This window comes from Brachypodium distachyon, chromosome 1 (genome assembly GCF_000005505.3).
Source record: "Brachypodium distachyon strain Bd21 chromosome 1, Brachypodium_distachyon_v3.0, whole genome shotgun sequence".
In the NCBI taxonomy this organism is placed as follows: Eukaryota; Viridiplantae; Streptophyta; class Magnoliopsida; order Poales; family Poaceae; genus Brachypodium; species Brachypodium distachyon.
Genome location: NC_016131.3, coordinates 34,156,670 through 34,169,345, shown reverse-complemented (window position 1 = coordinate 34,169,345; position 12,676 = coordinate 34,156,670). Strand labels below are relative to the sequence as shown.

The 12,676-nt window shown below is 42.1% G+C and overlaps 1 protein-coding gene and 1 long non-coding RNA gene across 3 annotated transcripts; both read right to left on the bottom strand.

Moving 5' to 3' along the window:
• Positions 1-1,221: 1,221 nt before the first annotated feature.
• LOC100845061 (SPX and EXS domain-containing protein 5) lies at positions 1,222-9,255 on the bottom strand. Of its 2 annotated transcripts, none has more exons than XM_024457608.1 (14): positions 8,800-9,255; positions 8,614-8,708; positions 5,062-5,100; positions 4,884-4,976; positions 4,652-4,768; positions 3,981-4,076; positions 3,264-3,377; positions 3,063-3,116; positions 2,619-2,666; positions 2,313-2,463; positions 1,977-2,142; positions 1,827-1,896; positions 1,496-1,744; positions 1,222-1,380 (listed from the first exon to the last, which is right to left on the bottom strand). In XM_024457608.1, the coding sequence occupies exons 4-14, from the start codon at positions 4,956-4,958 to the stop codon at positions 1,354-1,356; spliced, it is 1,167 nt and encodes a 388-aa protein (XP_024313376.1). In that variant the 5' UTR covers positions 4,959-4,976; positions 5,062-5,100; positions 8,614-8,708; positions 8,800-9,255; the 3' UTR covers positions 1,222-1,353. The 2 variants fall into 2 exon arrangements, with proteins under 2 accessions (XP_024313376.1, XP_014751838.1); XM_014896352.2 differs by lacking the exons at positions 8,614-8,708; positions 8,800-9,255 and adding exons at positions 5,775-5,901; positions 6,054-6,375.
• A 1,640-nt stretch (positions 9,256-10,895) lies between these two features.
• Positions 10,896-11,858, bottom strand: LOC100844855. Its single transcript, XR_137925.4, has 2 exons — positions 11,652-11,858; positions 10,896-11,542 (listed from the first exon to the last, which is right to left on the bottom strand). It is a non-coding gene; the product is annotated as an uncharacterized LOC100844855 (long non-coding RNA).
• Positions 11,859-12,676: the final 818 nt, after the last annotated feature.

The following is a 12,676-nucleotide window of genomic DNA, read 5'->3' as shown; positions in this document are numbered from 1 at the left end:
ATCTCGACGCACTACTCAACGTAAGTGGCATGAAGATGCTAACGAGGGAAAAAAGTCTTGTGCGGTGCTCGAATCCGTCAGCTTATTCGTTACTCCCCCACGAAGCAAGGCACTCTATGCTAATTTTCCCGTGGAAACTTCATCTCCCGAGGCCCGAGCTAACTTTGGCATATATACTATATGGAAACTTAGCTAGACTTCGAGTAGGAGAACGATGGCCGTCGCGCTTCAAATCTGAAAGAAACAAATCATAGGCACATACATGAAACTGCGAAATCAAATTGGACACCAACATCTCAGGGAGAGCGCGCGCGCGCGCGCACACACACAAAATCCAGTTGCCAAAGCACCATATCTTACTCTGAAGCGATCGGCAATTTAAAGTCCGAATTTATCCTGCTTATTTTGGATCGCTCACGGGAAGAACTGTTGACACGACAACTAGCGTGCCAGGATCATGAATGAGCACGTAAGTGTTGTGCAGGGTACCACAGCGCTCGTGCTGTCGTGGAGTGACTGCAAGCTGCCATGGTGCTGGCCGGCGGCCGCCCGCCATTGCTGACTTACAAGGGCGAGCACGGAATGGCAAGTCAATGTCTTGATCGATGGGACCTCATTGGCCAGACAACCTGTGGTACGGCGACTGATTAATCCCTTATCACTTCACTGTTTTAGTTTAGTGTTTACGCTAGGCCAGAATCGTTTGACATGTAGTGCTCTGTAGTCCATACTTCCCTCTCCTATCATCAGTGCAGCGGTCGTCAATCAACGGACTACACCAGCAGTATAGCATTATGTATTGGCACCTATCAGCACTGGCTGGCTGGCTAGTCGAACTGGAGGATTACTTCTGGTTTTGGGGAAATTTTTAGCCAGATTAGGAAGAAAAATTCCTTTGGATATCTCAATGACACGTGGAAGTGTGGAACCCACATGTCATTCTTATAGCCAGTAGCATGTCATCGATTGGTAGGACGTTTTTTTTTTCTACAAATACAGGAGTAATGAATTTATTAGGTGCAATTTGATCATCAGGTACCTTGTGCAAATGGCGCATTTCTTTGATCTGGACAGCCGAACTGCAAATAGAAAAATGGAAAAGAAAATTGTTCACATTGCAGTTGCGTGCAAGCAAGCACTAGTTGTTCTGTTGCAGAGGACTACCCAAGATACATTTGTTCAGTTGCAATACTAGTAGAAAATAAAACAATCTCAAGACAATGCGCAAACAAATAAATATGTAAGATTTTTTAAATTTCCAGTATTACTTCCGTTCTTTCATGTGTCAAGAAACAACCTCTCAAGAGGATCACATATGTAGGGTAAGATAATTTCATCTTCTCTACAATCCTATCATGTATATCCTTCACCTTCTGAGCTCTGCAAACAAAACAGAACCATCACCAGTGTAAAAGGGCTCTAAGCCTGTAAAGGGTCACATCAAAAAGAATATGATGAATCGCTGTCACAAAACATGATGCTCTACGGTTCATACTGTGTGACTACTAGACTCCAGTAGCCTGTCTCCTTCTGAAGGCATATCAGACGACATTTCAAAATTTTGCTTGGCTGTCATCTTGTTCCACTCATTCTCGACACGGAAAAAGACCCATTGAAACCGCCTCACCATTTCCAAAGCTGTTATCACAAACACTGTCAGGTAGTTGTGCCGCAGATGCGCTGAAAGCTTGTATGTCCATGTACAGCGGAGGACGAGATTGCTGCCTAACACCCAGTAATACACCTGCAGAGCAATCACAACAGAAATAGTGAGAAATGTATTAAAGTAGGCTATGCTTAAACCATGCATACGTTCAAGATTATACCCAGGTCCGCCCATAAAGAAGATTAGTCCATGTACTTGGACTTTTGAACATGAAAATCCTGGTTAAAACACTGGAAGGATAGAGAAAACCTAATTAGCAGTAGTGTAAAAAATCTTGGAGTAGAAAACATATTTTTGCAAAGACAGGCACCTCAAGTCCCAATCGCGCTTTATATCCCAGTAGAAGGAATACAGTGAATTTATAACAGCTGAAATAAGCCAGAGGGGCCGGTAAAAGCTAACCCACTGCTCAGGGAATACATGATACTTGAGAGCCGATAAGAAAATCACCGGGACTGCTGTCGAGTATTTGAGGGCTGGATTTGGGACAAAAATGTTGATAAATGTTGGTAAATGATTCCAGAAAAAGGTATATAAACATACAATAGTAAATTTTTAGTACCGTTTTCCTTCCATTTTAAATATTCCAGTCAACTGTGAGTTAAAATAAATGAACGATCGGAGCTGTAGTGTGGTGAGTAAATACCATTCAGAAGACAAGTCTTCTCTTTTGTATCCTTGTACTGTCGAAGACACTGGAAGAAACGGCACAAATAAGGGAGTACAAGAACTAGAGGAATAGCTATGGAGTGGCTGCCACAAATTGAATCGGCTTCAAACCACGCGATTGTTGCGACCTATAAAACATCAAAATAACACAAATATTATAGAGGAACTAGATAGTTCTAGCCATAAAATTCCAAACACAGTATTAGCAAGTACCAAGTAATATGGAGAATAGTGGCGAGCAACGAAACTTTGCAGATAGAAAAAATGAAATGAAGAAACTAACCTGACGATTGACCATGCGACAAACTGAACGTTCCAAATCTGAGAACACCTGTCAACGAACGCAAGAATTAAGCAGAAATGCTAGAAATATAGAATTTAAGAATGTCAAAACATAACGACCAAGAAGCTAGAAAGTTTCCTACAAACCTCAGAAATGGCATGTAACATTCTTTTCACGGAGATTTTTTTTTTCCAAATATTATGTTAAGTTATAGCCAAGACGAGAAACACACTGCCTCCGTCACATATTAAGTGAAAAAATATCACATGTATCTAGACGCTTTTTGGGTATAGATACATCCATATTTGGGAAAATTTGAGTCACTTAATATGGGACGGAGGGAGTGTAATATTGTAATATTAAACATGACTGTTCCAACAGTCATAAGCTCAATAAAATATTCCACAACGGCACAACCAACACTTCAAATAAATTAGTGGATACCTTTGACATGGATGTAAAAATATCAGCCAAAAAGAAGTCAGGGAATGTAATTGCCTGCAAAACAAGGGAACAAGCCATTATTAAAACTTGATTTGATATGATTGGTGGCCAAACTCAATGGACCATAACATACTGTTCCATTTCTAGCATAGCTGAAAGCAAAATCTATGGTGCCCATTACTAACAACATTTACAACTTACTTGTAATGGAAGTATTATACGCCACACCGTCCTCAGAAAGTAAAAGCGTGACGATAAGTAAAACATATCAAAAGGAGAAAGGAGGATCATCAGAAGGATAGCATACAAAAGAACCTGCAAAGTATCAGAAAGATACATCAATTTCACTACTATGGATTTAAAAGGTAATGCATCACAATAGAAAACAGAACTACAACAATGTACAACACGGTATTTTTATTTACAAGTTGAGGAGGAATAAGCGAATGATGCAAGCAGAATTTCATATTCACTTTACTATTACAAGCAGCATCAATATGTGTATGCATATTTTTTCCCAAGAGTACATATATATTAATTTTTGTCTTGTGCATATATTACTATTGTATCAAATGGACCTCTATTGATAAGATTAAGGACAATCGATCCAATTTTAATAGAAATATAAGGGTATATACAACAAAGTGCTAGAAAATAATATAATGGACAAACTGCCACTTAGATCTTCTATTATGACAGGACATAAGTTCAGACCATCAATTAACACTGCATATACAGTCAAAGATACTCAATGGGACAATAACTTTACTGTGCCAACAATATTTTTCTCATTGTATATAATCTTCCTTGTGAGGGCTCTGGAATAATATTCTCGCACAATGTAAAGCCCTAAAGGTCTCATGAGCTCATACAAGAATAAAGCATGGACTGAACAACTTAGTGGGCTGGATATTACACTGGTTGAGATGCAGCAAGCGACACTTCCCCATGAGAGTACAGATATAGGTAGGCTGTCATACTGGTGGGAACAATTAAAGTAAGCCAAGTAGCACACTGTCGATAAAACAAAAAAAAAGTTACTTTGGCAGAATAATATGTCAGGTAAAAATAATATTAGAAGTCATACATCATCACATCAACATAAAAGAACATGGATAAATTCAGAAATGAAAATAAAATAAAATGCATCTAGAACAGATTAAAGAAAAGAGAGAGCCAGGTCCAAAAGAGGGCCACTCAGCACTCAAATTACAAGATGCAACAGGCGCATGTTATTCTCAAGAATAATTACCCGAGGCATGTTCATTTTACAGTTGGCATTATCAACCAGTATACTTGCACAGCAAAATATAATGGACTGCAACTAAGTTAAATGTTGTGGACTTGGAAGTTAACATCAACATAAACGCGGCAAGATGCATATTGCAAATTTCAGGCACCGTTGCAATAACTCTGTCATAAAAATTACTTAAGTTGTATGCAGCAAATGTTCTATGGAACGACCAGTCTATGTTGCCTATCGATAGACATCTCGGTACAAATTTAAAAGGAAAGCGAACTTCAGCAAATGCAAACTCAAGTAATGTTTAGGAATGTCAATCACAATTAAGAGAGTTCAGTAGGCATACCCTCCACATTTCTCTGTGTGATAGATGTGTTTGCGCAAGATCAAACACTTTTACATAATTCACTGAAGATTGTGCAAAGACCCACAAATTTACTCCCCATAACCAAATCATAAGTGCCTACAATAAGAACACACAGCACAATTACATAGATGCACAGGGAGGGCCTTAATTTTCTGTCTTAACAGTTATTAACCTTGAGCATGCCCCACATACAGTAATAAAATAAACTCACCACAAGAAGAAGAGGATTATAGTATAAGAAAGCCTCGTAGAGAAATAGGTCTCGCAGATCAACACTCATTCTCATAACCGAATCCCAACCTATCTGTAATCCCACGAATATTGCTGGTTACCACACAATGATGTCATGCATAAGAAAAAGATCATGGATGGATCATAGAAAGACTGACCTTGCAACAGCACAAGCCCCACAGGAGAAACAATATAGCCTGGAAAAGTACAGATTCATGAGAATCTAATAAATGAAATGCAATTCATGTAGATACAAAATCAAGAGAACAGGGTATTTTCAGTATGATCGGCTCGGCTACATTTTACAGAATAAAGGAGTAATGAAGTAGTGAAGTATATCAACATTAACACACGTAGTATACAAGGACATATAATATACTTGCGCCTGTTGGAGGAAATTCAAGAATAATTCATTGAAGGAAATAAGTAGCAGCTCCAACAAGACAATGCTTAAAAGCCATTCTATCATCTGTAACAAACTTAGCAGGCATTTCTGCAACATGGTGCGTGAAATATTGACACTACAATCATAGGGTTAGACTGTTCTGTGATGGACAAAGGCCCGTCCTAGACCAGGCATCGAGTGAGTTTGACATCCATTTGCAAGGTTTACACATCCGTTTGGCGACTTTGCTTCCTAACTATGATCAACTTTACATAAATGACTTGAGGTGATTCATCCAAACGATGGTACTAATCCACTCATTTTCAGGAGCAGGTACATTACATCAACTATACAGGCAAATGTATATAATGGGTATAACGAGCAGAGACCATTTGAAATCGGTGCTCAGGTGCGTGAAACTTACACTTGGAATTAATCCATTCGGCACCACAATGGGGAAAAGGAAAGGTTGAAAGGCTAACCTACCTTAAACCGCCAAAGAAAGATCGGCGAAGGCATGATTACGACCGCAGGGACGGACGCGCCCTTCATCTCGCCGCCGACCCCGAGCCTCTGCGCACGCAGGCGCGGCGCCTGCGTCTCCGCAGAAACCCTACGTAAGTATAGATTAATCACACCACATCAGCAACATGCAACGAGATCCACGAGCAATCCAGAGACTGACGCGCGGAGGTCCGAACGGAACGGGATCTCGCCGCTCCCCCACGAATCAGACCGACCACAGCCTGTGCCACGGTGGCTTACCGAGAGGCAATAGCCCGGATCTCCACTTCAACAGGGCAGAAGCTGCCGTCGAGGAGGGGGAACTGGTCGAAGGACTAGTCAAGCCAAAGCCCCTCGGGTCTGGCTCGAGGGTGTCGGGGAGACAATGATCGGGAGCAGGATCGTCAGGACGCAATCGAATCCGAAACGAATTCCGACTGAACACCTGACGAATGATTCAGCTGGGTTCTGAGAAGAATCTGCCGGATCTGAACCCTCGTTGCCTCCACCCGCTCCAGCAACAGAGGAAGAGATCCGGGAGGTCGCCTTCAACCGTGCAAGCTGTGGAACTGGAAGCAAACACGGGGAGGAAGACTTGGATGGATGAGGACAGATGGCAAGCACGAATCTCCAAGCACACACACCAGCTCCCACCTATTTTCCTACTTGGGAAAATCGCATGAATACTTCTATCTGGTTGGGTTTTTACGTCAGTTTTTATATTAAAGAAAGAAACCAAAACAAATAAGATAAAAAAAATTACACAGCTTGGACCTACATATTGAAACTTAGTTCCAAATTGAAATTAGTTTTGCGGATTCTATTGTTAAGATGTCCACGTTGAAAACTAGAATTAGGCACAAATTCTTTTGTTTTGACTTGGAGTGACGTGCTCCTTTCCAACTTGGAGCCATTGGTCTATGGTTGCCCCCACCACGACCCGCCACGGCCAATTGACAATCGGATGGAATTGGACTATTGTTTTAAAATGATGGACTACATAATGGACTTCGGCGACCACTTCGACCGATCCCGGCAAGCTCTGGCGAAATTTAATTCTATGGACATCCAAAATTTTGTTTTAAACTTGTTGCTACCTCGATTTCAACTAGCAATATTTTCTATAACCAAACAACAAAATTGATACTCCCTCTGATCTATATTAATTGTCTCAAATTTGTTCAAAGATGGATGTATCCGTCTACATACATGTAATATTTCGACAACTAATATGAATTGGAGTGAGTATTACAATTTTTAATTAAAAAAAGTTGATTTGGTATTATGGCTAATTCAATTCCAAGACCTTAAATGTCTACATCCAAACGAAGCCATACTGTAACACCACAATCGAAGTAGTTTCTGGTTATATTTGGCAAAGCATTAGTAGGGATACTTTCATACTTCTTTCGTTTCATGAAGATTGGCTTTAGTTCAAAACCGTGCCAATATTTATCACACGAAGGGAGTACCTTTTGAAAATCCTATGCATTATCTAGCTCTGACAATTCATGAAAATTACAAAGGATATGATATGACCATTATCTCTATACCCCGATCCCACCCTTGTTTCCTTCTGTCATGTCCACCTGGTTCTCTCCACAGGTCACAACCACCTCATATCTTTGACACCAAACGACCAACTTTCATTGCATCCGCTTTCGTAGCACACCAGCTTTCCCAACACAATCAGCCCACAACTGCTTTTGTCTTAGCTGGGTCCAAACAGACGGAATCAAAGTATTTCAAGGTTTTTCTCCAAGCTTAGGACTCTCCACAGGTTCATATGTAGCATCTTCTCTCAACTTTTCATGTCCGCATTTTGTCAACGTGGCATATAGTTAATGAAAAAGAGGGTGCAACCATCTCTTATAATACTAAAATATGTCTCTTCACGCAAACTACTTCAAATATCATTAGACTTCTCTCACAAATCTATTGAATAAGAACTATTAGATAAACAGAAATGCATTGCGGTACCTTATAATCTAATCTACTATATACTAAGAGATAATATTCAAATTTAAGGGACAATACATTGAGAGAGGCCTATGATAAACAGGTTGACATCACTCCTAGAACTAGATGATACCCCGCACGTTGCTGCGGGAATTTGTGGAATACCAATGTACACTAAGATGCAATCATGCAAAATGCCAAAAAAATAGCACCTAATGGTGCAAAGCTCATAATTGAGTTTTGAAATATGTAGTTTGAATTGGTTATTAAATTAATATATACTCCTTTTTGATGCAAAGCTCACTAGTATTATGGTTGTGTGAATCAATCGATGCAGAGGCCGGGGGTTATCCTCTTTTTCAAAAAATAAAATAAATTAATATATTTTCTGGTTGGGGAATTTATGTGATATTTAAAACAAAAATGTTAAAACAACAACGCCACATTTATATACTGGCAACGGCCTTAGATAGAATCGCATGGGCATGTATGTGAATATTTAAAATACATGTACATATACCCTATAATGCCCCCACAACTGTTAATAGCAGTATCGTAGAAAATGCTAACCCACTAAGTGCACTTTCATTTATGGATCTATGGTATTAAGTTGGAAAATACCAGGTTATCTTCCCCTCCTCGCCTCCAGATTAGATTGACAACATGTGAAAAATATAATAACTATCTTATGCAAAAATTGTAATTGTCAAAATTGAAGAATTGAAGCGGTTATTGTTTCCGGCTTTAGAATTTCTGATTGCAACATTTGCGATTCTGAAGTACATAAAAGAAACGAAGTTTCCTAACAAAAAGAAACAAAGTAATTAATCAAAAGAACATTTGATTGCAACATTTCCCTTACCTTTGGTCCTCTGGGCAAATCCCTTGGCCTCCGTTTCTTTGCTTCGTCCACGGTCCACGGAATCCGATCGCAGACTCATGTCGCTGTTGGAACAACTAACGGAAGAATGCAACATTAGCCCACCCAACAAATCTTTGGCCCTTTCCCCTCAAAAACTCACTTTGCAGTGTGGAGTTGGAGCATTACCTTGGTGCATGTCCGTCCTGCCACTCCTTTGGAAACTCATAGCTTGCGGAAGATACACCATCATCATCACTGGACCTCGATTGTCCTGCGAGTAAGGGAGGTATTGCAGGGGCGTTGGCGGTCATCGAGGGGAAGGCTAGAAGACGAGAGAAGCACGCAGGGCCGCCGTGCACAAAGGTCGTAGTGACGATGCCATCACAGGTAGGAACAGTATTTATAGAGAATTACGCAGAAGGTAAAAGACTTGGCATTGAAGTGGATCGAACATGGTGGACCGTGGAGCAATACAAAGAAGAAAGTGAAGAGGCAACGTCAAGAAGGAAGCCAACGGATCGAATTAAATTACTCTCTCGATCTCTCCTCCGTTGCCCCGCGGGAGCCTTCTCGGGTTCGGCTCCGCCTGCTACGAAGCCGGCAGCCCCGCCCGGCGCTTTCTGTGGCTTCTCAGGGAAGCGACAAGCCGACGACTAAGGAGGAGGCGCCGGCGGCGCTTAGGACCACGACCTCGCGCTGCCCCTGGGGATTACGTGTGTGTAATGTGGCTATGTGCAAGTGGGCCGGGTGTTAAATGGGCCAAAAGGAGAGATATGAACGGGCTACAACTGCGTGGCTTGTGTGGCCCCAAGCGAGAGATTATCGTATGGCTGATTTTGATTAGTGATAATTGATCCCTAAATGATGATGTGGCAAATTGTTGAGGTAGATAGGCTGCATGTTGAGAGAAATAGGCTAGTGGATTGCCTCTACTTAGATATAGAGGATTATGTGCAAAAACCAAAGTGCGTTCATTGAAAACAGGTGTGTTGGCGATAATTTTATTTTATATTTTCATAATAAATGATAAAAACATCTTCCTAGAAGAAACTTGACGTGGTTATGACCACTCGGGTCCTCATCTTTGGTATACCCACTACGGCCCAGCATGAAACCCATTTGGAGGCCTACTACGACTTCAGGAGTCCAGATGTTTAATCTTGCAACTCAAGATAAGGAAACTTAAACATAGTATATCTTCATGATGTAACGACTTGGAATTTACCTGAGACCTAATTTCCTGCATATATAAAAGACCAGGAGGGGGAGGCAAGGAGGACAACTCACAACTCTCTCCCTAGAGATCCAATCTCACATAGAAGCCGCCTAGACGCACTCGCCAGATCTCATCTACGCACCCGAGCCTTCACGGCCACCTTGTAATCTCTTCATCAATATCATATCAGACAAGCAGGACGTAGGGGTGTTACCTTCCGAGGGCCCCGAACCTGTGTAAAACTGTGTCCCCTGTGTCCTTTTTAGCCGACGGGATCGCCAACACACACGCATGTCGCTCTCCCTAAACACAAAGCCCATCAACTTGGGCATTGTCGAAGTCACAACTTCGTCAAAACTGTTCCTCAAGTTGATATCTCTAAAGCATTTGGTTCGGTAAATCGGGTGTGCTCAAGATGCTATAGTATGTTGGATTCGGTCAGCATCGGAGACACTGGATTTTCTTTTACTTTCTTCACCATCCTCTCACATGGGGACAGGGTGGTGGTCCTAGATCTCGTTGTACGGTTGTCGATGCTAGAATCTTCGCAACCTAGATAGATAGATAGATGAGCAATTAATGTTGTTTCACATATCATCTCTGCTTTTGAAATTCCCACTGGTCTGCACACAAACATGAATTGAAGATGATGGTCGTCCGGATCATATCTGATGGCATTGGCATGCATAGCCTTGATCTATCTTCCTGGCTCAGTTGACGAATTTTTATAGGGAATACGGAATCACCTAAAGGCTGGAATTGCCTATGCACTTCATGAGGCTAAGATAAGGTGGGTCTATGCCCACTTGTCTTACAGGGTAAGAACAACCCTACATGGTTAGAAGGGGAGAAAATCTCTCGGAGGACACAACCATCACCTTAGGCTTTGTTTGGATGTAGATATCGAGAGGCTTGGAATTGAATTGGGTTGAATACCAAATCACCAAGGAAACTGAATTGGACCGGAATTCAAATTCTGTTGTTTGGTTGTGCATAGAATTGGCTCATAGAATCTGAGTGAGACACCAATTCCAATTCCCGTTTGGATGGACAAAGTCTGGAATTGTACATATCTATGAGTATCGAGCTTATACTTTATTATACTTGTACCGTAACGAAATTTTCACAAGATTTACATGTCTCTCCATGATTACACATCGGTACAAAATAAATAACAATGAGAAGTCATACATGATCTCCATTACAGCACAACACAACAGAGCCGAGCAAAAGAACAAATCTGAACCAAGAATCAAAGCACTCCAGTACGTGTCGCCGAGGTTCACCGATGGTAGAGTTTCCTGCCTTCCTTCAATTGTAGACGGCGCCTGCTCCTGCTCCGCCTACCTCAAGTCCGGCCACAGGCCCGACTAGCACGACGACGGCGACCACACGAGACAGAGGGAGGGGGCATATGGGATTCGCTCCCGCCGGAAATGGAGGAGATGGGTTGGTGGGGGTAGGGTTGTAAACGACGCCCGTATACTGTCCGCCAAGCGTTGTTTATCTTCAGCGCAGTGCAAAATCAGCCGGTGACAGCGATGTGAACAGCCTGGGGAACGTGGTAAACGGGCTTGGCGGACCATAAACGGCGCCGTTTGACATCCCTAGGTGGGGGAACAGAGGGGATTCGGTGGGAGGCGGACCGCGTCGAGGTGGAGTTGGCCGCAGGGCGGCGGAGCGGCGCTGATGAAACGACGACTCCCGGCAGATCTGCAGGGATGGGCGCGCGGTCGGAGATGGAGGGGATGTGGGTGGCTCAGCGTAGGGATATGGAGATGTTGAGAGAAGGGAGGAGGAGGGCTCAAGCAGGAGAACTCACCTGCGACCGGCCGCCGCCGTCGACCTGCGCGCTGGGGATGTCGAGCAGTTCCTGTCGAGTCCCCTTTCTTCTTCTTTTCTGGAGTGAAATGAATCGGTAAGTGATGGGGTGCGGGGCGCTGCGGCCGAATTCCAGGCATAATGGAGTAGGAGGGGTCGGAATTGGGGACAGACGTGGGCCGAGGGAGTAAAGCTAATCTGGAATTGGGGAGCGATTCCGTGTTTTAATTCCAGGCCATCCAAACAGCTGAATTCAGAGGTAGGGAATACCAATTCCGTATTCCACCTCTGAATATCTACATCCAAACGCACTGTTAGAAAAATATGCTATCTCTGCAATTATGACTTCTCACTTGGCCGACACTCCCATCTCCAGATGAGCAACAAGTTCCACATCTCATTTAGAAGGGTGATCCTAGCAAACCGGCCTGTGGGGGTACTCCCTAGTAAAATAAAGCCGGTATGTACACACAAAAAACCTTTGTGTTGGCTACTCCATCCGTTCCTTAAATTAGGGTGTATATTGTTTTCCTTGACCGAGCCTTTGACCAAGATTTAGTCTACTAATATATATTTTTGTGAAATAAAATTGATATCATTGGATTCGTATTCAAAAATACTTATTTATGATTTATATCGCATAAGTCACATGTTGATGGAGTAATCTTTGGTCAAACGCTCGGTCAAAGGAAACAATATAGACCTTAATTTGAGGATCAGAGGGAGTATTTCGGGAGCGTCCTTACTCCGGTTGCATGGACCATGACATTCCTCATTATTGACATGACTCGTTTTCATCCTCAGCGACTAATATTTTGATTGGCTACTTGAAAATTTTATGTGTAGATTAACTTACTTTTACAATATATGATTTCATGACATTTTAGTACCATAGGAGTATTAAATACTCCCTCCGTTCCTAAAACAGCGACAAGTATTTAGGAACGGAGGGAGTAGCGATTAATCATCAAAGTTCTATTTTTTTACCAAGATTATCAAAGTTCTATTTTAAAGACCATGTGACGT